Source organism: Venturia canescens, chromosome 2 (assembly GCF_019457755.1).
Source record: "Venturia canescens isolate UGA chromosome 2, ASM1945775v1, whole genome shotgun sequence".
NCBI classification, from domain to species: Eukaryota; Metazoa; Arthropoda; class Insecta; order Hymenoptera; family Ichneumonidae; genus Venturia; species Venturia canescens.
In genome coordinates, this window is record NC_057422.1 from 10,852,806 (window position 1) to 10,879,392 (window position 26,587).

Here is a 26,587-nt window from a genome sequence, read left to right on the forward strand (position 1 = left end):
TTCAATACACGGTTGAGAATCTCGATAAAGAACTTTGCAACTACAGTGGTTCATGAAAAGTTAATTCAGATGTACAAATTTTTATTTTCCAGTGAAAGAACTACTCAATGGGTTGGAAGGAGCAGCATTTCAAAGTCGTCTTCCTTTCGACAAGCTCACTTCTACCGAGGCGGCATGCTTCCCTGATGTTTCCTCTGGTCCACCGCAAACACAGAAAGTTTTTCTTCACATAAGAAATAGACTGCTACAATTGTGGCTCGAGAATCCCAAGCAGCAGCTTATCATAGAGAATGCTTTGCCTGCGATCGAACCGCCTTACAATAGTGACAGTGTACTTACTCGGAGAATTCATGCCTTTCTTGAACGACACGGTTTCATTAACTTTGGAGTTTTCAAGCGTCTCAAGGTACATACGGAACATCAGTCGTATATTAACCAACATTTTCATCACAATTTTGAGACAACTGTGATTGATTTTGCAATTTTCTCCTTTGGAACGCAAAGAAATGTTTAGTGGAGCTTAGAATCAGTTTGAAATTTGAATTTGGTAGTGAAAATTGATCACAAGCTGTCTAAAATCGAAACAAATCATTACAACTCAAATTTTGTACAAATCATGAATTTGATCATAAAATCCGAATTTTTCTAGATTATAAACTGACGAACTTACTTTTATAGTGGTAATCCAATTCACTAATTAAAATACGTGTTTCTTTTTATAGCCATTGCCTAACAAAAAATTAGGCAAAGTAATAGTTATTGGAGCAGGAATAGCTGGTTTGGCTGCTGCACAGCAGATGCAGCAATTTGGCCTGGAAGTTATAGTTCTAGAAGCACGCGTAAGTCCCCTGTTTATATATATATATTAGAATAATTTTCCGTAGTGCCATTAAAAAAAAGGAATTATGTGGCTCCCATTTTGGTCTTGTCATATCTCTTCATGTCCATTTGTGAGTTTTTGCGAGCTCATTGCTCCTTTTTCTCATGCCCTATTCGATCTCACTTGCACGAGGACTTACGAATCATTTAATCTCTAATTTAATCTCTAATCATCTATTAATCGCTAATTCTGTAAAATAGCATCGTTAAGTCAGAAAATGAAAAATGTATCGATTGAATTTTCAGGATCGTGTTGGAGGAAGAATAGCCACGTTCCGAAAGTCTTCCTACATTGCAGATTTGGGAGCGATGGTTGTCACCGGTCTTGGTGGCAATCCTGTCACAACACTCAGTAAACAAATTAATATGGAGTTACACAAAATACGCCAAAAGTGCCCTTTGTACGAGAGTGACGGCCAAACTGTAAGAAAAACAAAAACAAATGAAATAGCTTCAATACGAACAATTAAAATATAATTGAAAATGTTGTTTTACGAGTTCCAAGCTAATAAATTTTCAACACGACGTTAATTGTTTCAGGTACCGAAAGACAAGGACGAAATGGTCGAAAGGGAGTTCAATCGTTTGTTAGAAGCAACTTCGTATCTCTCGCATCAATTGGATTTTAATTACGTCGGGAGTGCTGGTTCCGGTGGACAAGGAGGCAGCACGAGGCCCGTTTCTCTTGGACAAGCACTCGAGTGGGTTATTCGTCTACAAGAGCAGGGTGTCAAACAACGACAAGTTGCACACTTACGATCAGTCCTTTCGCTTCAAGGAAGACTCATAGCTAATCAGCATAGAGTAAGTTTCAAGAGTTTCATTAAATTGAAACTCTTGAATTTCTTTTCATATTTTAATAAGGAAAAAGTGTATCAACGATTTCGGGAACATGTTAGCATTCCAGATACGTTTGAACTTTTCAGTAGAAACAATTCAAGTATTTACTCCGATATGCAAACGTTTGAATTTATTTTTAGTCTTTCTATAGTCATTATCAAAAGATATGAATATTCTTTTCGCATAATTAACTGATGAGAAAGTTTGGGTTTCATCAACATGATTTCCCTCAGTACTAATAATATTGTAAGATATTTTATTTTTCGTTAATCTCCTTCAGATGATCGCTATAAAAGACCGTTTGGCCGAGTTGAACAAACAACACAGAGAAATGTCCGAGAGTAAACTTCAGTCTCGAGACATAACTCAAGAATTCGTGTTGCGTTCGAAACTTCGCGATCTTCACAATGCTTGCAAGGTCAGTCAAGTTTGTTCTTACATTTATGAAACTAGATTGATTGTCAATATGGAATTTTGTCGAAACGGTAACACGTTCAATCGCTATTATATTTCAACACAGGAATGGGATCAGCTCGCTGAGCAGCAGAAGGAAATAGAAGCGAAGCTGCAGGAATTGGAAGCGGCTCCGCCGAGGTAAACGATTCTCGCATGAAACATTTTTCAATGTTAAAAAGACAATCGGTTATTGACCAAATGCATATTCCGGAAATTTTACTCATCGATGGTGATCATCAATCGTATTTTCATGTGCAAATATTAAGAGAAAAATAATCACATGCCAACGATGTTTTATTTTCTCTTGAAAAACTCAATTATTGAAAATAAAGACGAAAGCAGCACGATATTGGAAGAACGAATGGAAAATTGCGAAACTTTGAGAGATTTTATTAGTTGCTAGCAACAACAAAAAAATAAAAATAAAACTGCATTGAATATATGTTTTCAGATTGATATTTGAGTTTTCGAAAATTGAGCGCAAATATTTTTAAAATCAGACCGTTATTCTGTTTAAGCTCTGGGAATTGAGTTTCCAGTATTTGGGTCATTAGTAAAATGCATTCTATTTCAGTGACGTGTATCTCTCGTCGAAGGACCGTCAAATACTAGACTGGCATTTTGCAAATTTGGAGTTTGCAAACGCGACATCGTTGTCGAATTTGAGTTTGAAGCACTGGGACCAGGACGACGATTTCGAGTTTACTGGGAGTCATCTAACCGGTGAGTAATAAAAAAAAAGAAATATCGTTGTTAATAGCCGATCGTTTTTCATGACGGTGTCAAATTACGTGTAGCAATGAAGAGAAATAATTCCATGGCGAATCGCGATGCAGGGTGAGAGGGCAACGAAAGTTCGAAGGCGACGGGTAAACAGCAACGAAAAAAACAAATGACGAATTCTCCAGAGAGTTCCTTAATTGGGGAATGTGGAATGTTTCGGATAAATGGGCGGTGGATGGGTGAGCGGTTAAGAAAAAGCGTCGTCAGTGCTAATCGAGTTGCGAAAGGCCACTGTTGGCGAAAACGATGAGGGTAGAGAACGAGGTAGCGGAGAAAGACACAAAGTCAGAGAGACGGGGACAGACAGAGACAGAGAGCGAGACATTCTTGCTAGCGGGACCCTAGCAAGAGAGAAGAAAAAAGTTAAAGAGACGATCGGAAAGATTCTGATAATTCTTCTCAACAGATTTTGCATCGAAAATTTATTCATCGAATGAGTTCCAGAACGATTTGAACCAGAGATCGAGGTCGTCAAGCTCAATCATTTGTTAGAAGTGCAAAGCAAAATGAGGATCGATCCAACGTCGAGGATGGAAACTGTCAAAACCAAAGCAGATAAAAAAAAAAAAAAAAAAAAAAACTCGAAACAACAAAATTGGATAGTTTTGCCAACAAAATGTTAACAGACGAAAGAAGAAACGTTCGATCTATGGAATACAAAGACATCATGGGGATTGGACAAAAGTGAATTTAATCTGAAAAGTGAAAAATAAGGAAAGGATCGAAAATACCACAGAGCGAGAGGAAGAAAGAGAAGTGACCCTGCATACTGTAGGGTGGTGTAACCGATGTAGAGTATTCGTGTATATTCTCGAGCAGGCAGTATGCATGCCTGGTTTCGTGTACATACGATGACTTTTATCCCCTTACACCGGAGTTCCGTAGAAGATACTGTACTCCGAGGTAAGAGATTGTGTAGATAACGGCGTGAATTATTCCTCGAGATCCCTCCTTCCTTTTGCCCATGGCCGCCCATACAGCCTTGTTCCATCCTTTACGATCTCTCGCTCTCCCAATATCTTTTTATTTTCTCTACCTTCCCTCCCTCTCTCGCTCGCTCCTCCATCCTGCTTTCCTCTCTCTCGCTCGCAGCTTTTTCGCGCAACCTTTTTCGACCAAGTTGACTTTATCAACCTTATTAAAAAGCTATACCGCGCGAGATCTCGTGTAGATAATCAAGACTCTTCTCTATCCGCAGCGTGATCAAATATCCCTCACTCTTTTCACCGCCCCTTCCTCTCGCCGCCTCCTCGATCAGTGCTCACCTATATTCTCTTCTTCCCCTTTTCCTCCCCCCGATTACATCGACTGGTATCCGCTACCGCTCAACAAATTTGACCTCTTCAATCGTCCTTCACACTCCTTACGTTGAGTCCATTGTTGTTCGAGATCTCAAATGAAATCGAAGCGAAAGCTATCACGAAGATGAATTAAAATGGAAGATGAGAGAGGAAACTGGAGGGAGCTGGAGTGGAAAAGAACGATAGGAAAAATTCAAAGCGTAATGGAACTAGAGGAGAGAGTATGTAAAACAGGTAAAGGAAAAATTGAGGAAGGAAAGAGGATAAAAATGTTCGAGCAAAGAGATAATGGAATCGGTGGAGTAGGTCGAAGATCGAAAGCAGGAAAAACGAAAATTGAGGAAGGAGGACAGCCAAGTTTATGCAGCAAAAGGTGGATACTTGATAGCAGGAGATGAACGAATTTGCTGCGAAAGAACGAACGAGTTTGGGGGAATGGGACGGAAGAAATGGGCAAGAAGTATAACGGAGGGAATTTCTAGTGGAATGAGAAGCAAAAAAGAGGGCAAGCAACTGATTAAATGAGTACTTTATGCCTCGACGAGGCTTTGAGACAAAAATCCAAAAGTTTAAGATCAATTTATGTTTGTGTGAAACCTGCATAATAAAGTACGACAAACAAGCAGCAAGTCTGACAAATATGGAACGCACGCCCGGTACAAATAAGCAAAATTCGACAGGCGAAGACGCGAAACAATGAAAAGGATGAAAATTTATAATGAAATAATTGTAATGGGAAACAGACGAAATAAGGAAAATTTATGAGCACGTAAACGTGAACGTAAAACGTACGGACCGACGTAGACTTGGGCAAGAACGAAGTAAATGAATGGAGGTAGAAAGTGAGAACGAGGGGACGAAGACATAAAAACGTTTGAGGTAAGAATGAGAGAAAATGAGAGGAATCGATCGACGAGGATGGAGCAGGGAAAAGTAAAAATGAGATAAGAGAAAATACCGGACGGCAAGGATTCCGTGCGAGAAACACTTGGTGTGTGTGTGTCTTTCGCTTGTGGAACTATTTTCACGTTAGCCATAAGATTACCTGCATATCCAAGCCTCTTACGGGATTATTAACGACACAGTGGACGTGTAGTCGAGTCTCGAGAGAACATTCTCAGCGAGAGCGAAGCGGAAAATAAAAGTGAGAGAGAACGAAGAGAGGGAAAGAGAGGGAAGCAGAAAATCTTGAGGCTCTGATAGACCAGACGATGAAATTCCAGGGGAATACCGCTGGAATTTGATACTGATCTTTATTATTGACCTTCTTAGAAGTAGAAGAGTCCTCCCTGCGCGAGCTGAAAGAAAGAAAAGTGAAAAAATAACGGAGAACAAAAGATAAAAAAATACACGCTGAATTTCAGTGTGGGAATAAAACTCGAGCATTAAAAAATTTTCATCAGCCACCGTTTTCACAACCCACAACGCGAACTCGTCGTTTCTTAATGAGCCTCTCACTCTTCTCGTACTTTTCGACCTGTCCACCGGGACTCAATTATTTAACGATCGAACAACGAACAAGAATTCATGATTATTCGAATCGAAGCTCGGAAGACTTCGATTTTACAGGATTTTGTAGTTTTTTAAGATCTCCACTATCCGGCGTGGAATATTCGAAGGATAAAAATTCTGAATATTCATGGAAAAATTACTCTTGGCTTATCCGACCCAACATTTTCGAAGTTTTTTATGAAATTTTTCAAATTCTCGTTCCTTCTCATTTTCAAATTCATCGCGTTTTTACACACAATATTTACTTCTTCCCCTTTCGCCCAAGGCAATCGAGATTTTTTCCTCGCTCCAGCAGCATTTTCCGACATAATTTGAATACTAAGAAAAACGAATAACACAGTTATCCAGTATTTTTAACTTCCCTGCCATTCTCCATCGAAAATATTCGAATTTATGTTTCAAGTGTCAAATGAAAAATGACATTTGTAAGTCTTCATTGAAAAATATGCCATCGGTCCAATTATTTAACATCCACAACCCATTTTCTTCATTGCCTCCTTCATTAAATTTCTACTTTTCATGTCCAGAATTCCTAGTAAAATATAATCGTCAATCGAAATGCTCGTATCGAAAGAACTTGTGTGTTATTTCCTCTCCCTCCTTTATCTCCGCCTCACATTCGTTTGCGTGCGACCAAGAGAAATGTGAAATTTCTCGTTCGTCGTTCTCCATATTTTTCAATATGATCTCTCCAAGTCGAACGAAGAAATATGAAGAGAATGAAACGAGTTAAAGTGTAGAGAGAGAGAGAGAGAGAGAGAGAGAGGGAAGACGACGAGCTTTGTAAAGTCCGAGTGAGGCTGTTCGCGGGAGCGTCAACTCAAAAACATTCTCGTATGTCAAACAGCTCGTCATCCCTGGAGCTCCTCCTCGTTTTATATACGTATATACAAATACATTTGTAAGAAACATTATTGCGTATACAGATATACGAATCTAGGTGTACCATACCTGTTGGGAGGGGGGGGGGGGGAGGGGTAAATGCGGGGATGGGTTTGCAATCGAGAGAGAATCCCACGTGAGAACGCACCGCGCAGCGTTTGTAAGTACATTGATGTCGAAGGAGGATGATAGGAGGACGAGGGGCATCGGGGAGAGAGTTGGAGGAGGAGGACGGGGGAGAAAACGAACGAGAATGGCGAAGTCGTCGGTACTTTCAATTTGTGGATAGTGAGTTTTTGCCCAGAGTTCTCGAGGGCGCGCGAGAGGCTCGCGGAGTCCGTTCTTCCTCTTCCTCCTCTGCCTTTCCTCTTTTCTCTTCTTTCTCCTCTCCTCATTCTTCTTTTGCGGCTGCCGTTGCTGCTGCCGATGCGCGTATTGCGGTCTGAGAATGGACCCCGAGCAATGACGCTCGAGAAGGAGAAAATACTTGCCTCTCTTCTTCTTTTCCTCAAGAAAATCGTCTCTCTTTCTCTCGTTTCTTTTATGCAGGAGAAAGAGACGAAAGAATCCGCACATTGCCCGGCCCCCCTCGGCCCCTCGCCCTCGCTCTCTTCCTTTTTTATTCTCATGCTTTATGTATTTCCATCAGATTTTATTCTTGCCAAAGTTGCTCAAAAATCGAGTCTCCGGGAGATGAGACAGAGTTCCTCGCTTCTTGCTCCTCCAAACCTTCTCTTATTTATCATTAAATTATTCTCATATCATTCCCTCCTTTATGCTTCGTCGCATTTGTCCTCCTTTCGCCTTCTCCCCGATTCCTACTCCGACACCAATCCGACCCTGTTTCCTGTTGCGCTTACATATTTACGTCGCGACTCTCTACCCGTGACGCTGCATGGGAAATTTCCTCGAAACATATTGTCCCAGCTCCGTTCGCCAGCTCAACTCATTTACGCACTCATTAGCAAATATTTACGCGTGCACGTTGAATCGATTGTTTGAAAATAGTTACCGCGTGCTGGACACAGTGAAAATGGCGGGATCGCCTTGTTTTTTCGAGCCGTAACAGAACCGAACGACAATTAAATGAAATTGATTCTCCGTGTCGTATAAAATTAGCTCGAATTTCCTCTTGAAATTTGAAAACCCGATGAAATAGTTTTGCGAACGTTAATTTCAGTATCGCGTGTGCAACAAGTGAAATTTTTGTTTGCCTTTCATTACTTTATTCCAGCAAATAATTTCGTATTTAAAAAAGTTAAAAAATTGTCAATTTACAGAATTTCAGAGCGGAATTTACTCCAATTCTGAATCCCTGTCCAGTCTGATTCGCGACTCGGTTCAACGTGCCTCAATTCTATATAAAATTTTCTTGAATATTGATCGATCGAGTGCCTCGGTTATCGAAAGTTTCACAAATTAACAAAAACCCATTTGGCCAGGACATTTGCGAACGCGAAAGTTTATCGGATCGCTCGTACAAATAGCGGCAGAATAAAATTCCGAATTCTCCGTATAGAGCGAGTAATTCGACATGTAACTTGTGATTTAATGCTGCAGCATGCGAATGAAAGTGTTTTTATATATACGCGGGGCCCGGAATATTTATATATCGCGCGCGGGGAGTGAGAGTGAGCTCGCGGCATGAGCGCCGGGAACCTTAATAGGAGTCGTCGATCGCACTATTTCTACGTCCTTATAAGTTGCTAGCGGGAGAGAGACGAGTAACGCAGCTTTAGGGATGTTTGCTCCGAATTCGGAATACCGTAGACGGATATTTAGCGATATTCAGCGAGCCCGTGGTTCGAGGAACGAGGAAAGGAGGACGAGAGGAGGGCGGGTAGGGACGGGGGGAGCAGGTTGCTCCGTATATATCACCGTTTTTCCGCGTTCGCGTCGATACGCGCGAGTTCCTCGCGGAACGACGAGAGAGCGAGTCTTGTACCGAGGGATCGCGCAGATAAAAAGAGAAAGAAAAGTATCTCTATGCCCGGGAGTAAACCCTTTGCTGCCAAGATCGAGAGCCACCACACTGCGCGCTTCGGCTAATTGACATTCGAGGCCGTTGAGTTATGATCCTCGCTATATTGCATCGATCTATCCACCGATAATACCCCCTGAATCGTGATCAAGCTTTTTACGCTCTCGCGCAACTTTCTGTACATGCGCCGCGCCGCCCCTCGCCGCCTCTCGATGCGCCAACGGGCCTTCTCACTTTTGTCTCGCTACCTTTCTGCGTGCATAAGCGTTGCGAGCGGTCTATGCACGCGTGTGCGCACGTGGTGCAAAAAAGTTTCTAGTTTTTTCCAATTTTTTCCTTCTTTACCATTTTTTCTTTGCTTTTTTTTACCATTTTATGGATATTTTTTTATCTCATTTTGGCTACCGCGCGTAATTGCGCTCCAAAGATAACCGATTTGTAGTACGTGTGCTCAGCTGCGGAATTTCTATTGTGGGCGCGCGCGCGCGCGCGCGATGATTTTTACTCGCCTCGGGCTCATCCTCGATCGACACGGGCCATATAGTTACATCGATGTTACCTCGCTGCGCGCATTTATTGATTCTTTTCCTTTTATTTCTCATTGTTCCCCTCGCTGTCCCTTTTTTCGTATCATCATTATCATCATTTTTTGGCTGGTTCGTTTTTTTTGTCTTTTTTTTTGTGTGTGTGTGTGTGCATGTTTTTTTTTGGCAATTCGGGGGAGGGACGAGTATACTCGTAATACTTATACGATATTTCTTGTGGGAGTATTATTTCTTTGCTCGCAAAATTATAGCAATTCACTCGGCAAGTTAACGTTCCTGGAAATATCCCAGGATTTAACGACGAGGTGGATACTTTTCTATAGATCCCTCCACGTCCACCGCGCCGATCGAGAGAAGCGCGTGTAGGACAAGGGCTACTCAACACAAGACCGAATTCACTTTGTTCGCCATTTTTTTACTCGCCTCTTTTCCTTCTTTTTTGAATATTCTCCCCCTGCTCGAACCTGCTCGCGCGGGCTCGGCTCAACTGCAACGCGAGCTGTAATTTTCGCGTTTTAATAAATGTTTATTTTCATAAAGAACGCCGTGGTTGAGCTGAAATATCTCTTGGGTTCTAGTGCCGTCGTACGGCCCAACAAAATTTACACTTTTTTCAATTTTCTATTGAATATTCGACTCGAAAACGGCCCTCTTGTTTTCCTGCTCGTTTCATTTAGCCCTTTGTATCAGTGGATTCCACTGCTTTTCTACAGGATCGAGGATTTTCATTGAAATTTTCGTTTCAAAACGAATACGGGGAGAGGATAATCGAGAAAAAGCCTCCAAAATTACATTTCATCGAGTCCATAATTGTTCAAAAGAACGCCACTTAAAAATCACCCCAGAAATGAAAGATTGAAAGCCACGAAATATTTTTCGTAAAGACCATCAATAAAGGAGAAAAAAAAAACGAAATCACGTTGCGCCAGGGTCCAAAGAATTCTGGCTTTTCGAAATTGTACGACGCTTTTCATTGAGACAAATTTTTGTAGGAAAAAAATCACGATTTACGAGAAATGGTAGGAGAAAATGTTTTTTTTTTTTTGTTTTTTTTTTGTTTTTTTTTGATTCCGCACGAAAAGCAAAGCCTAGAAATGCTACACTCGACTTCTATACAACGTGTACACGTATACGAATGTACATAGATATTCAGATAAATAGGTGGAAGGAATCTGAGAGATGCGTGTGGTTGGATACTTCGGATAGGAGGGAACCTCTCTATCCGTTTCTTCTCTCGGCGTGACAGTGCTGCACTTTACGTGACTACGTGAAAAAGTATGTTAGTGCATCTACTCTTTCAGTCATTCCGCAGTGGCTTCATCTCACTGTGAAAGACCGGTGAGAGTACGTCGTACGTGCGCAGAGTCCCGAAATGCACTTGTCAAACGATCCCTTTCTACATGTACTACGTAGAGCTTCCGTGAGATGAAACTACCTAGAGTGAGATGTACGTGTCCATCCGGGGATCGGGGGAAAGGAGCCTCGAGTTCTCTCTATGCATCACACTTTTCTTTCAACACTTCTAGCTTCGATGCTGACTTTTGATGAAAAATCTTGTCAGCGAATTTGGAAAGGGGATTGTCCGTTAACGTGTCTCGTAGCGTGAGGCGACGTGGTGTGCTCAAATCGGTTGGAAGTTGCTGATTATTCCTCAACGAATCTCACTGAAAAAAGCGTTCTCGTGGAGATTTGCATTGATCAGTTGAATATTTCGCGAATCAATCGTTCCCGTTACTTTTCTGCGTTGGTGGAACATGCTGCGAATCAAATTTACGATTCGTACGTATTTAATTGGTACGTCAAGTGCTACCTAAAAGCGTGGTGAAAAATTTTGCACTTATTTGAAACTGAATGTCCCCAGGACGGAGTGTGTGTTTGGGTTAAAAACTCATTGCTGGATGGTGCTTTTTTTCATTGGCATGAAAAATCTTGCTTTTGTCATTTTTAACGGAGTACCTGGTGAGTAAAACTCCACGTCGGTGCAAGCGAATGTAATTACAATGCTATTGTCGTCCCTCGCAAGTCAAATTTTTCCATTCGATTTTCCCGAGCGAAATAACGTGCGTGCACGGATGTTTGTAATTTAAATAATTGTTGTCCCGCAATGGAATTCATTGACTTTGCCACGAGGACGATGCGGAAATGTATTCCAAATTTCACCATATTTTATTCCGAGTTTTTCGGCTCCGAAATAAAAAACTAATAGAAAACTCGAGCGTCCCGGCTCACGGGCAAAAACTTTTGTCGAAAAAATGAGAATTTTTCATTTTATCAAGCCACCGCGCGACGAGCGTAATTTTTAACAGCCTAGTGACTCCTTACGCCCATTCGATCACACGCAGTCGAGCCCGCGACGAGAATTCGCGAATTTATAATTATATGTGTATATGCATAAATGCATGCATACACATATGCGCATCTAAATATACGGGAGAGCCGCGAGTCGAGTTCGTGCTAGGGCATGTAAGTAATGGCGGTTGTTTCGGAAGCTCACCACGTACCGTATGCCGAATAAATAAACACAATTCACGCCTGTGCAATAAACAAGCCTCGCGAATAAATATATTAATGTGTGTGCGCGTATGCACGCGTCCGCACTCACACACACACACGCACGCACGCACACGTGTACGAACGTGCATTCACGAAACAAGCTGCAATTTTTCCGCGTCCTGCAATCTTTCTCTTTAGCCTGTACTCTGGGCAAAGTTCGTGCACTCTCTCCGACAATCCCCCCCTCGCCTTCCTTTTACCAACTCGGCGCTCGCGATCTTATGCCCGTTTTTGATTCTTTTATTCCCTACTCATTTTTTCACTTCTTCTCTCTCTCTCTCTTTCTCATTTTCTCATGGCTGCCCGTGCAACTGATGATCATTCTCGAAAACTTGAGTGCGGAATAAGAATGACATTGTAATACTTTATGGGATGTGCTTGTAGTAGCATCGCCATAAAAATTGAGAATGAGGGAGAGAGAGAGTAAAGATTTATTCGGTCTCTCACCTCGATCGAAACGACCTGGCTGTACCCATCCTCGACGGAGCACGAAAGTACGTAACACTCTCGCGGCCGAGAGATAGAATTGAGCGTACGAGAGTGCAGCGGGAGGGCGAATACAACGCATTTCATGTTCACTCTTCCTCCCCCTCGCCAAGTACCTCCCTCGTGTACATATCCGACTAACGTTAAAGAATTTCTGATAAGAATCGTACGAGAAACTCTCTCGTACCACTGAGATTTCACTACCTCGCGCGCGGTCCCTAACCAAAGACTGGAACTCAACTCGTTAAGGCTCACGTGCGAACTCCCTCGATTTCAACGTAACTTAAGTTCGTGCCATTTTTTTTTTCAAACTTTGCACTCGAACTCTCAAAAGTTTGCCGATTTTTGCTTTTCCTTTCGCCCACTCATTTCGCTTTGTGTCGAGTTCACGGTGAGTGAACCTTTCTTTCGAACCCGCTTCAAGTTCATTATACCATGCGTGACTGCACACCTGAGGCAAGAATAATTCGTTCGATGCGACTCCCGTAACTAATCAGATTTATCGAAATTTAAGTTTTTATTGACTGAATTTTATCGTAACGTGACACGAATGAGATGCTTCGGATCCCAGACGTTCAACGATCCACTGAAAGATCGAAATTTAGCACGCACATCTCTGAAAAATGGAACATCGCTGTGCTTACAGCGACGAATTTATTATGGTTGATGAACTTTTTTCCAGTGAATAATCCCACGAAAACGACGCCCATCGGCCTGACGAACACTCATCAGATTCAAGTCGAGTGCAGATCGTAATGAAGAGATCAATAATTTGATTCAGTGTTTAGAGCGAGTCATTGCTCTCAATTAAGAAAATTCAGTTCTAGATGTTTGGTTTCGTTTTATTCGAATAAAGTTCTTTTGACGAATAACATGGTGCATTGAGAAAAGAAAGCAGTCTTAAATAAACGAATAAAATATTTTTGGATCAAACTGCAGATCCATTCTCTCCGAAAGCATTGCAGTTAAATGAAGAAAACTCTTCCAATAACATCAATTGCTTCAATAATTTGATTTCTCAGTGTATCGAGAGTTAAATTTTCAAATGAACGAATAATTGTCCTAGCGGTTATTGTAATTATTTATAAATGTGTTGACTCGATGTAAATATAATTAGTCCGAAGGAATCACAGGAGCTTTGTTTTTTCGTTGAGAATAAGCGTTCTAATGCAACTGGTATGGGAAAGACGTGAGAGAATTCTCGTCCGCGTGAGCCCGAGGGGTGCGAAGCCCTAAATACGTGAACTAATATACTCGAAAAATTCCGACAATTTATCACGTGTGCGAAGCGTTAAAATTTCACAAAAGTAAAGAAGCAGGCTTGCTGCTTCTCGTGGCGATTTCACCGTGCACGTAACTTTTTCTTCGAATCGAATTTATCCAGGACGGTGGATATAGCAAGAGTTACTTGGGACAAAAAAAATGAGAGGCAGAGAGAGAGAGAGAGAGAGAGAAAGCGAGGAAGGACCATACTTGGCAGACGGTCAGAGAGGAGACGAGACTGTTTCCAGAGCGGAGAGGGACCCCTTGAGAGAAAACGAGAGAGGCCTGTGCGTTACTTGAATTTCAGATGACCGAGCGTCCTTTTTTCCTTCCATCATCTCTGGCTCCCCCTGCTTTCCTCTTCGCCTCTTCTGCGTACCGCGTGCGTGTTTCGCTTCGAGAGTTCTTGTTCACGCGCGGAATCTATTTTAAACGAGTCCGAATACTTTTCGCTCGGTTTTTCCTTCGTTCCGCGATTCCAATCGCTTCCCTGGACGCATACCTTAAGTATATATCTATACGTGACGGACGTAACGCGTGTGCCCGTTCTTGCTCTTGAAGAAAGCTTCTCTCCCATAAAGCATTGGTTAGTCAACAAAGCGTCGTAAGCGACATTACTTTACGTGCAAAGTCACACAAAAGTGTGTCCTTTTGAAAGGAAGCTCGTCAAGTACCCACACGTGCATACGCCCCATCATTTATTATTCCCTTTCTTTCGGCTAATGGCTGATCGAAAGCAGCGTTTTTTCTCCTTCCCCATCCTTTCCTTTCTTTATTGCTCTTTTCTCCGACTGCAATAGCGAGCAGCGATTCCGCGATGATATCAATTCGAGCGGAAAGAAAACGAACCATATCGTACTCGTATTTCTAGTTTTGAGAGCTTTGACGCTCACGACCTTGGAAGGGACTCACGTCCATTCCGCTCGCTCACGCCTCGTCGCCAATAATGAATCGCTTTCGCGAGCCGAATGTTTCTGCTTTTTTATTTTTCAAATTTCTCCGCACGTTCCTCCTATTCTTTTGTTTTTCTTCGCAGCATCGATCGCGCGCGGGCGCGTTATTCATTCAGAAACTTTAATCAGACTGGATATGTGTTCGCGTGGTGTGGCGGATTTAATCTGCATTCTGACTCAACGAACAGGTTGCCCCATTTCTTTTTTTATTCACCTAGTTCTTCTGAGGAATTTCGACGGTGCTTGCGGACTCGTTCATTTCTTTCGATCACGATCATCACGGCGCATCGGGATCAGACTTGCTGCAAAGATTTCCTGGCCTGCTCCCCGGTGGTGCAGGTGCGCACGCAAAAACTCAGGAGAACATCGCCAAAATCGCTTTAATCACGCTCCAATTCTTCGCGTAGGAGCTTTTTATTATTTCTTTTTCTTCTTTTCATTGCTATATAGATATGCAAAAGGATAAAAAATATTCATCACTGCTGGGAATGGCTTCATGCTCCATTTCATCATGCTTCGTGCTACGGAGGACCTAGAGGAAGAAATAAATTAACGAAGGAAATAACAATCATTAACAGTAATGATTCGAAGACGCGATATGCCATGAAAAAAGTGCTGCAGAAAAAAGCCTCAGGCTTTCATGACGGAAGTAGGTCACTTATGAAGGACCTGCTCGATAAATTAAATGACTTCGTTATATTTCAAACGCCTGTTCTCCGCGCAGCCAGGTCATTGCTATTTCAATCCTTTGGCTGAATAAACGAACACGGGAAAATGGGAACGTGTAATTCGATGCTGCGAGGATTTTCAGATCCCGAATCCCAAAGATGAAACTCGTATTCACTAAAAATCTCTCACTTTTCATTAAAAATATTTGATTTATCTGCACTTACCTTTCGTCCCGATCCTTTAGAAGCAAAGTACGAAATTACCATGGTGAAGTACGCGTGCACTGAAAACGATAGGCACTTGTCAGGTTCGTCGTCGTCTGGTTCGTTGATTCTAGCAGGTAAATACGCAATATTGAGAAAACTATCCAACGGCCTCCGGGGTCGAGTGTGTGTTTCCGTTGCTGAAGCTTCGATAATGTGTGGCATTATATCGCAGCCAGGCCACACACAGAGAAAGAGAGAGAATCCTGAGATTGTGGGTTATCAGCTTATTCAGCCACGTCAAAACGCCTCCATATTCGTTTCCTCAGGACTTTGAAGATTCTAACAATTGTCAGGGGAGCACTACAACCGTCAAACGCTTATCGATCGAATGTGCATTGCAAATCGATTGATTTTTCTAGCCACGTAATTGCATTCTTGTGCAAAAGAAATTTGGATTGTACTTTTTATTTGAAAAAACTTCCAAATAGAACTTCATTCGAAAGGACTCTGGCTTGTTGTAGAGATCCATTTGAATTCCGATCTGAAATAAACCTGCTTGGGCTCAGCAGTCCCTAGCAGCTTTTCAATCCTTTTCCTCCAATTTTCTCCTCCACTCGTTACAGGTGTGATGGAAAGTTATACAAAAAAAAAAATGTAAACCCATTAACGAAATATTTTTTCTATTTATCGAAGATTTTTAATTACCGCACTCCCCAGTTATATTTTCAGTTGTTAGACCCATTATGAAAGGAAAAAATATTTCATCCAGAGCCACTCAAATTTAGGAAAATTTATTCCAACGCGCATATTTAATTTCTTTGAGGAAGGCACGCGCTTTGGGCGTTCCTGGCAGCGTTCCTCAGGCAGTCGAGGCGGTATTTACTTTCTTGATTTACACACAGTTCCTTATATTCCAATACATTTGTACGTCATATATTTACCATTAGTTTAATTGGTCAAAACGATACAGTTACCTGAAGTAAAAGCGTTACAAAAATATTTGATGTTTCTTTGCTTCGAATTCCATTCAGTTTTCAAGCTTGAAGTACACTCGAAACGTATCACGCTCCAACTTTTTTTTTTTTCAATTTTTATCACATAAAGTGCAAAGAACAGATTTCAGTTGCGCAGAATTTAGTTCCCAGAGCAAGTGCATTTTCCAGCCCTGTTGGAAACTCGTTGCTCTGGAATTCAAATTTTCACATAATGATCGCAAGCAGATACTCAACTTTCAGCAAATGTAGAACACCACAAAATCTAATCCAAATAGGGCTCCCCTAACCCCTTAATAACCGAATTTCTCCATTTTGCGGGGACTGAGATAAGGAAAAAACGAAATTCTACGACCCATTCCTGTGCCCGATTACATAAACCGAGAAGACTCTGTCCATAAACTTATTTGCAGTCGCCTAGCTTCACCGTAAATCCGTACGGATCTCGCATGATGGCGAAGCTAGTGGTGTGAAAGGTCACTGACATCAGAGAAGAGTCTACGGTGTGCGTATGCACGGGCTCGCAGCACCCTTAGAATATTTTAAATCCCCGCAGCGACGATAAATGAACCAATTTTCCCGGGTATTTCCGTAACCGATTTAATTACTCCAATTATTCGTCCGCATCGACGAAGCGTTTTTCTTATCGTTTATACTCTGGGCCCGCGCAGCTGCGGTGGAGTATGAAAGATCGAGGTTCTCGTTGTAGAATTGCGTGTCGCTAAAAGATTTTCGCGGATGCGTGTTCATCGAACAACTCACGAGAGCCAGCCCCGCAACGAGAACATGTGTCTCCCCTTATTATTCTTCTTTGCTCCCGATACTTTCATTTTCTCATCATACTCGTCAAATTATACGGCCTGCACGTGATCCTTCATGCATTCACGTTTGTACGCACGCATCCGGTTAGCTTTTTGTTATTTTATTTATCTCCTCGCGAGTCGTCATTGGTAGTTGAATGCTTTCGATTCTCCCTCCGTACGACATTCTTTCGAGCACTAAAGGGGTATATTTTAATGTACTACATTTAAATATTCACGTTGTTTATATTGTGTATAATTCGTTTGGGTGGATCCGCAGGCTTGGTATTTCAAAGGTAACAAAAAATTTTGCAATTTATTTAGTTTGTTCGCGGAGGGTTGTTAAGTGGTCAGGGGCCGGAGCAGAGACGCAGAAGCGCGACGCGAGACTCCGCGGAGTCTAATTCACGATTTAGCGAAAATCATGACTGAAATAATTTTTCGTTCGGAGGGAGACGACGCCGTCTTCGGAAAGGGGCCGAGAAACGCTGCGATCTTTCGGCCTTGCCAAACCCACGAGTCCCCACGTTCGATCTTTACACGCACACAACGTATTTTTTATAAATACGTTGTGCATGTATGTATGTATGTATATTTTTAATTTTCTGCCGAAGGAATAAACGATATGGCGGGTGTCCCGTGAAATCGAGGAGCAACATTCTCGAAGCCTTTACTGCTCGATGTGAATAGATATGCCATAAATAAAGACCGTAAACGTTTTTCGGTGAACGAAACGATCACCCACCACGGCATATATTGCGCTGCTCCCTCATCACCGTTCTCCCCTCTGACTATTTAATTATTTCCAAGTGTTCCTCTCTCCTCCTCCTTCTTCTCGGAGAGAGGACCATGGAATCTCGTCTTTTCCCTTAATCCCATCTCCCTCAATTAAATCTAGTTTTTTTCTCTTCTTTTACTCTTGTTTCCGTTCTTCCGAAGCGAAGCAACAGCGTCGTGCTTCCACTCGGCTGCTGTCAATGATATTCGACGAAACCCTTTCGCCAAACGCGCGATGCTCGTGAGAAGCGCGGGATAAAAAAATAATGACGTATCGCCACTTTGAATAAACCGATGAATTTCGATTAAATCCTTTTTCGAATTTTTCCATTCAACAGCATTTTTATCATTATTTATTTTTTTCGTTAAATTTATTGGAGCGAATTCGTACGCTTTTGCTGTCCATAAAATTAACGTGACTGGAATGATCTTTAAGACTTTTATAGTCTGTAGAAACGAAGAATAATTTAGCGCCAATAGATCACGGTGTAAATTTCGAACCTTTTCGTTCGGGTTCAGTCCGCTGCTGTTGCGCTCATTACGTTCAAGTAATTTCATCAACTCTTTGAAATATTTGCCTGACATTTTCATGTAGCGAAGGAATGCTCTGTCGTGTTGTTTACAAACTAATGAAATTAAAACCTCAGTAGTTTATGTTTCAGTATTTAATCTCATGATCTTAGAATCCAATTCTGGCATTTTTAAGGAGGTTTCCGCAATAGGCAATGTTTCTAAGAGATTTATATATTTTTTTTTGCCATAAATTTTGACCATAATTCACGGAGGCACGCTTTCGGTGCTGGGCGCGAAAACTCATTACCCATTATCAGCAGTTTCTCAGCTTCGTTATCTCGTCTCGATACTATAAACGTGTTAAGAAATCTTTTGGCTCTCGTAATATTGTAATGGAATAATGCTGCCAGAGTTATTCCTTGATAAATGTCACGATCATAATAAGTCACGAGTTCGTGTTAGTTTTTGAGTTTTATTACTTGTCGAAAACACGACTATCATCCTCTACGTGGATTCACATTAAACAATTAATCATGACCGTAAATTCGTTTAATGCTCGTGTCGCCTAGCGAACCGACACACCGTCGTTCGGTTTATAGCATTTTATTTCGGTGATTTCCATTTCACATAAGTTAAGAACATGTCCAAAACTATCCGAGTCACAAACCCTGTCTCTCGACGTTCATTGCACTTGAGAAAATATTTCTCCAAGTTTTTTAAATCCAATTGGAAGGCAATGAATCGATAAACTCCAAACGCTTTTTTGTTCAACGTAATTTTCCCCAATTTCGAAAAAATTTTCGACCCTTCGTAATGCATCCACGAAGCACGTATTACCTTTGAAAAGGAATCTTAGCGAAGTGGAAAAGTCATATTCGCCATGGCTAGGTCACATTGTCCTGAAAATCGTAAAATCGTAAAATCGTTGAAGAATCGTACGAGAATAGAGAACACATATGACGATTCCCGTATGAAAGGGGGTTGAGGAGTTGCGTCATCAGCGGAGCAGAAGTCCCCGTTAGGTTTATGGTGAAAAAGAGTAACATCTCGAACGTCGTGGAATGTTTTTTGGTGCCGAAAAGTGTTGCGTGCGTATACACATATGAAATGCGAAGTATTTCCGTCTCTGTTCGTCTCCCTCGACTGCTCGCATTCGCTTCCTCGGTGTGTTCTTCGGATAAGGACGCGTACGTATATCAAATCAAACATATCACGACGGGTTTTGGCGGCGGCTCCGCCTTCGGCAGGCCAAATGTGCTCTGTCATCAGCGTTATACCGAGAGGACCGGAGTAGAGAGACCGGCGCGCTCATCTTATCTTGAGATCGTTTTGCGCGCGGGAGAGATGCCGCCGCGCGCACATTCGCACAACGCTCGGGCAATAATATATGCACGCGGGCATACACATGCGCGCGGATATCAGGAGGAGCGTACCACTAAAGTGCATTATATTGCACCAAACACAGATTCATTCGTAGGGCATTGGATATGTAACGCAGGGAGCGTGCGTGTGTGTGTGTACGAAATCGTTGACTATACATACGCGGTGGTTTCTTGTGGAACTCGTTGAATCCGTTGAGGATTCGCATCGTTTCACGAAAACCGTGTCACCCGAATGGAGACATAAATTTCACATTATCCTACGATCGTCTCTCGCACATATCCCCGAGGAAATTAGTCACGGTTTGAGCAACTTTGTTTGTTTTTTTTTTTTCTTTCCTCCCATTTTTCTCATTCCCCCTTTTTCCTTCCTCTGCGCGCATGATTTTTTGTCCCTCGGCGTCGCCATGTTTCTTTTTTTCAGCACAACCTTTTGATATCATCAAAAGCTTTGCGATCGCGGAGTCTCCGCTCCGCGGCCGAGATTTCTATCGTCGTACTCTCGTATCGCGAGCATCGTATAATTGTGTAACGCCGCGTGTCTCAGTGCGCGAGCGTGTGTGAGAATTTTTCTCCACGAACATGCTTGCGACACAGAGCGCTCCATCGATATCTCAAATCACGTTGTGCACTAGAATTCGCTTCGTTTTTTCTGTACTCAGACTGCTTCGAGCCTCGTAGATCTTGCCTCGATAAAACTTGACGATCTTTCAAACTCACCTGTCTCCAGACTGGCTTAATTATCAGTCAGATTATACACCAATGCTCATCGTTCGGGATCTAAGAATTTGGACGTTAATGGAGCCTCTTCGAGATGTATTTGTACACCTGTCAAAAAATCTCGATTTCGCGCACTCCGCACGCTGTGCTTACATACAAAAACGAGGCCAGCCAGCATCGGAACCTCCAGATCTATATAGCCGCGTTTCTACTTTTCGTGTACGTCTCAAGTTCCAATGAAATCCCACACGCGCCTAAACCTCCTCCATAGTGTCCGTGTATATACGCTGCCCATGTAAGTAGATAAGCGCGTCTTTCATCGAGAGTGCTACCGAAAAAAAGGCTCTCGCGTGTGGCGCGGTTCGGGGGAACATAAATTTAGCCGATGGGTAGTCGCTCATGGCTACGAGTGAGTGGAGTTTGCGGTGGGACGTCGGTAGAACGAGAAAAACCAACAGAATGGACATTGTTGGAGCGGCGTTACGCTCGGCCTTGATCTAATCCATCCTCGTCTTTCTTTTACACGCGGAACCTTCCTCACCAGCCAAAAGTAGCACGGCTATGTATACGCGACGGGTAAAAATGTCGGCATACGTGTAGAGGGTGTCGCCTAGCGTGGAGAGTGAATACCATAAATTTGAATTCGCAGGATCCAATTCAGATGGGAATCTTGTGATGCCGTTTTTGGCGAAATTCCTCCCCGCGCGTTCCCGATGAATTATTAATTATTGAAGCTCGACGAATATCCGTACGGCGCAATCACTGCTGGCACGGAGCTCAGCGAATCGTGCAGGAATTCGTAATTTCGATTAGCTCAACTAACCGCGCGGAAACGAATTCACTGATCTTTACGCGTTTCAATCGCGTAATTCGTACGTACGCCTGCGGTCAGCGTGCTTGATTGTTCAACTGCCATTAATTAGGATCTTCTCGAGGGATGATCCGCGATTGCCGCGGGACTTTGGGTTTCATAGATTTTCACGTGAAACTCGGGCTCCGTCCTTAAACTTTAACTCGAAGGATTAATCGCGCGGGTTAATCGGACACCCTGTATGTCCGACGTTATTGCACACAGTTACGCTTTAGAGAAAATCAACTCCCCGCCATAAAGTAAGCATCGTAATTCTTGACTCACCACCCGTTATTACATTGGGAGGGGGGAAAGGGAGAAAGGGAAAAAGAGAAAGAGAAAGAGAGGGAGGGAGAGGGACGGAGAGAAAAGAGTCACTTGCCTCAGAAATTTACTACCTTACATATAAACTTCGCACTCTCGTTGCCTATTGGACGTTTGTCTTCGTCTCTCGTGGTTCGTTTAGCGCTATACAAATACAAGTTATCCCGAGGACTGTGCACACACACACACACACACAAACACATACACACGCACACACTCGCTTCTGCTGGGATCCTCGCGCGCCGAAGCTATTTATTCTCGTCGCGGAGTTGTCCGATCGCCTTAACCACCTTCGCGTTCTATCGACAGCTCGTTTCCGCCTTATTAAAATTGGCAGATAGCAAGATATCTCTCCCCGATGCGTATCTCCTTGGAGCATTTAAATTCTCCATACCGGCGAGGTGACGCGAGCGCGAGCTCGCGCCCCACGTACACACCTCCGGGTGAAACGATCTGCGGGCCAATTTAAACTATAAATCTTGCAAAAGGAGCCTCATAATATTGGAAAAGAGTTTGATCGGGTGCGGCAGCTTAACTCTCGAACTGATATATTTATGACTATAGAATTGAAAATGTTTTGTCAAAACCCACGCATACTCTCGCGTCGTGCTCCATTTGATTTTATGGATATCCGAGCCACCGCCAAATGAGCGATCTTTCTCGTTGCGGCGGTATACTCCGCTCGATGAGTTCGAGGCGGGCGACCATCGCTAAATCTTTCTTCTTTACCGAGTCTCAAAAGTGACCCAAAACTCTCTGACATTTTTCACGTTCGCTCGAATTTCGAGGAGAAAAATAGTTCGCTCTAAGCAAGCATCCTCGCATCGAGCAAATATAGACGAAATGAAGTAAAAGCACGCGGTGAAGTATCGCTAAGTAAATTTGCCACAGTGCCAAGCCTCCTCGGGGAGGGTCGCCGTCGTCGCGTTCAATAATAGAAGATTATCTGAAAATATTTGAGATTCGCGGCGCCTTCGCGAAAGGCAGGCTCGCGGGGGACGAGCCGTCAACTTGTAGGAGCGAACAACGGAGATGTATATGAGCTTTGGCTCGGGCAGTGAGGCGCGAGGTGTATCGACAAAAGGAAGAGCTCGAGGCGTCAGCACCGCATCGGCAGGAGAAAAAGATTGGAAACATAAGAAGATAATGTTTGGGTTTTGTCTGATCGAAAGGGAAACACACGATGTTTTGCCTGGCGGCGTGAAAATGAATACGTTATTCCGCAATGCTGCGACAAACACGAAGGGAAAAATAAATTATGCGCCGAGTGAGAGCGAGAGAGAGAGAGAGAGAGAGAGCGAGCGGGGGACGGAGTAAGACAAAGAGAATAAAAGGAGAGGACTGAAAGGAAAAAGATTGAAAGTGTGGAGAGCGCGGGAGTGTTATGTTGACGCGCGGCGAGACTATGGGATCTCCTCGGAGGAGGGCGACGTTTTTAGAGCCTGGGAACCGGGCCTATAAACTTCTTCGAACATATTCGAGCGCCGAGGTCTCTAGTACCTCGATATATACCACACCTATCAACCGTCGTGTTATCCCAGCAGAAATCTGCGAGATCGCGATGTTCGTACTCAAAATTGGATGCCAAAATAAAATTAACGACTCGGTCAATAAAATGGTCCCGGATTTGAGCCCTGTTTGATCGCTGTTTCGTTAGAGCCTACACGTATCTCGAGAGAGCATAAGGCTCTCTCTCTCGTTTCCGAGATCGTTTGATTTACTTTGCGACGATCATAATGGTCCGGTAGACCGAGAAACGACACTATTCTCTTTTTTTCGCTCCGTTTTACGGCCCCTACGACGACCGTGTACCGGCCTTTAACTACCTTCGATCTTGCTATACTTTTCCTCTACCGATCAAATCTTTTTATGGCTTTTACATACCTTTCCAAATGTCAATTGATTTCACGTCCTTTGCCTATAACAGAATCTTTGTCTGTTGGTTCCACGCATTTTCGTTTTCACATTTTTTTTTGCGGCTTCAAACTCGAAGGCAATCTTTCCAAATTTTGGACTGAAAAGAGGGTAAATGTACCGAAAAAAAGGGTACGCGTGCAATGAGTTTGTATGGAAGCGCATTGTACGAAAAATGGGTTTGCGACTCTCGAAGGATCGCCGAAATTTTCATCTCCGTTGATATTACCGAATCCACTTTCCATCCGACAATCTAAACGAGATAAAAAACAATTCATGACCTAAAAATTGAAAATCCCTTTCAAAGTTAGTGCAGTTGTGCACGCAACAAGCTCGTGTTCGAATGGTCACTCGATTGGAGTAAAAACGTCAACCATTTCACTGTTTAAACCCATTAAAAATGGGCACGCTCGGTCGTTCTGTTTTACGTAAAAAATGTGACATATTTGCAGTGCGATTAATAGAAACGACGTTTTGGTGCGCGCCAACGATCACAGGATTTAACAAGACTGAAATTCCGGTGGTGAATTTGATTGAAAAAAAGGTGCAGCTGTTAAAATTCACCGAGCATTTAACCCCGAAGAAACATAGTGAAAATACATTTTGAGTTTTTTTCGGCCCGGCGGATAGGGTCCCACGAGTCTTCGCAGAAGCGTGTATACTGGCAACAGTATCTGCCGCGAAGCTATTCGTAATAAAGGAGAAGTGTATCTCGCTCTCTTGTTCCCTCTTCCATCGTGAATGGAGATGCCTTTTGGCTCACCTTCGTTGCTTTTCTCGTCGGGCCACGAGCGTCTCTTAAAAATTATACGGTCTTATTTTTACGAGATGGAATTGCCGACCGTTACGCGGCGAACTCAGAAATCGCAGGGTTACGATCGAAACTTCGGTAAACGTTTGTCAGTCCGTATATAAGTGGAGGTAACTCTTTTTATTTCGGCTCCACGATTTATTCGACTTTTATTTGAACAGCAGTGATTTAGCTCGGGCTCGTAAGTTAATTTGCTTACATTTATAATTCCTCATTATTTACGTACTCCATATTCCCTCCTATTTTTTATTCATTCAACAATAATTATCCGACTGCCGGCGACGTATGCAAAATTCCGTCCGATTGTTTCGATTTTCCAGTTAAAATTCCCCGTCTCTCTTTCTCTCTCTCTCTCTCTCCCTCCCACCCTCTGTTTCTCTATCTCCGAATTTATAAGATAAACCCGCATCGATGAACGCGACGATATATCAAGTGGTCCGGACGTGTTACAAGATTTCGTCAGTCGTACGCGATAGAGTCGCCCACTTGTACACTGCTCGTAGTTCCTTGTGAAAACGGGTCCCTCCCTCCCTCCCTCGATCGTTTCTTTCCTTCGTTCATCCGAAGCGACACACACTCGACCATCCGCATCGAGTAACTTTTATGTCGCATTAATTCGACATTCTATTTCGATTTTGTTCGTATATACATACATCGCGACGTGAATATTGGGGATCACCCTCTTGGTCAATCTCTCTGACCTCCCGTTAATCAATCCGACCAGTTCTACGATTTTTGCCAAGCAATAAAAGAAAAAAAAAACATTGAATAAATAAACGAAAAAAAAAACAAATAAAAAAAAAACGATGGAATTATCGTAATATATGTACGTGGTAAAAAGTGATAATTACATAGGCTCGTAAAAATCGTTGTGGCGAACGCCCGGTGTGATTAACTCAAATGTAAATATATGTTGAGACTGTATAGAGATCCAACGTTTATGTAAACATAAATTATAAAATATACATTGAAAGAAGCATTCTGTGAGAGTAGACGTGAAAATCGTCAGAACGCGAAGACTTAATGTGCAGTTCTCGCAGCACTACCAAATATATTCGTTCAAATATATATGCTGAAGCAGTTTAATTATTTCATTATTACAAAAATATTCAACAGGCGTTATGGTTTTCATGAGATTTTTAGCAGGTTCTCCAGTGCTACCAAGCTGCATAATGAAAATCTGCGTACACGCTACCAAACTCCTCACAGTATGAATCACGTGTGCAATTCTCGAAGGGTTATTTATTTAGTAAGAAAATAAAAGTAGCGAACTCCAGGGCATCTTTGGAGACTAAGTCTGACCTTTTCGACACGGATTACTCGCAAAACTGTAACTGGAAACGTGGAATATATTCCCGAATCACAGTGAAGAGTTAGAATATCGTGGTGAATAGTCGAAAAGTTGACTTTGGTGGACAAAACGTTTTAAAAGCCCGCAGATCATCGAGTGGCGTACCCTAGAAAACTCATTGCTTCGAGGCTGGGCCCAACATTGGGGGCGACTGACCGGCTATCGATTGCTGGTTCAAGTGCCGGCTGCTCCAGTGACCATTAGCAATACTTTCATGGGATGTTACACCACTTTTTACGTTGGCGAGTACCGCAGTGATAATTACGAGGGATTTGCCAGTGGAGCGTACTCAATAATCGTCTTCATACACGAACGTACGTGTAGTCAGTAACAAAAAGACACGAGAGCGGTCATCGATGAAACTAATAGTTAAGAATTGCTCGATAAAACAAAGTAAAAAAAAAAAAAAAATATAAATCAGCCGGGGGGTTGAGACGGCGATGAATTTTTCATCGTTCCAGAAGACTAACGAGCTTATTCGCTACTTTGCCTACGCACCATTCATATTTATACTCTGCGAGAGAGAAAGACGAAAGAAATAAAGAAAAAAGTTTGGGAGTTAAAAAAAAAAGGAAATATTGATGCATTCTGACGCACCCAACGGTATAAACCACCATCGAGAATTCTCTCTCATTCTCATGGCATAGCATTTGCTCGATTTACATGCTCGATCGTTCATGACACAACACAGTTCGACGCCGAGCGTTATATTTATCAAGGAGCGAGGGGCGAATCAAGAATGTTCATTTGATAAGGACCTGTTGTAAGATATAAGTTCAATTTGCATACGTCAAACTGGAACACCAATATATATTTATACTAACGCGTGTGCATATATGTTAGAAAA

The 26,587-nt window shown here is 42.6% G+C and overlaps 1 protein-coding gene across 1 annotated transcript in view; it reads left to right on the forward strand.

The window, feature by feature from the left end:
* Su(var)3-3 (lysine-specific histone demethylase Su(var)3-3) overlaps window positions 1-26,587 on the forward strand; it is a 171,571-nt gene that overhangs the window by 911 nt on the left and 144,073 nt on the right. Inside the window, exons 3-9 of the mRNA XM_043410870.1 lie at window positions 93-406; window positions 723-839; window positions 1,126-1,302; window positions 1,420-1,683; window positions 2,000-2,137; window positions 2,240-2,313; window positions 2,750-2,898. Coding sequence (XP_043266805.1) covers window positions 93-406; window positions 723-839; window positions 1,126-1,302; window positions 1,420-1,683; window positions 2,000-2,137; window positions 2,240-2,313; window positions 2,750-2,898 — 1,233 coding nt within the window. The remainder of the gene's footprint in view (window positions 1-92; window positions 407-722; window positions 840-1,125; window positions 1,303-1,419; window positions 1,684-1,999; window positions 2,138-2,239; window positions 2,314-2,749; window positions 2,899-26,587) is intronic.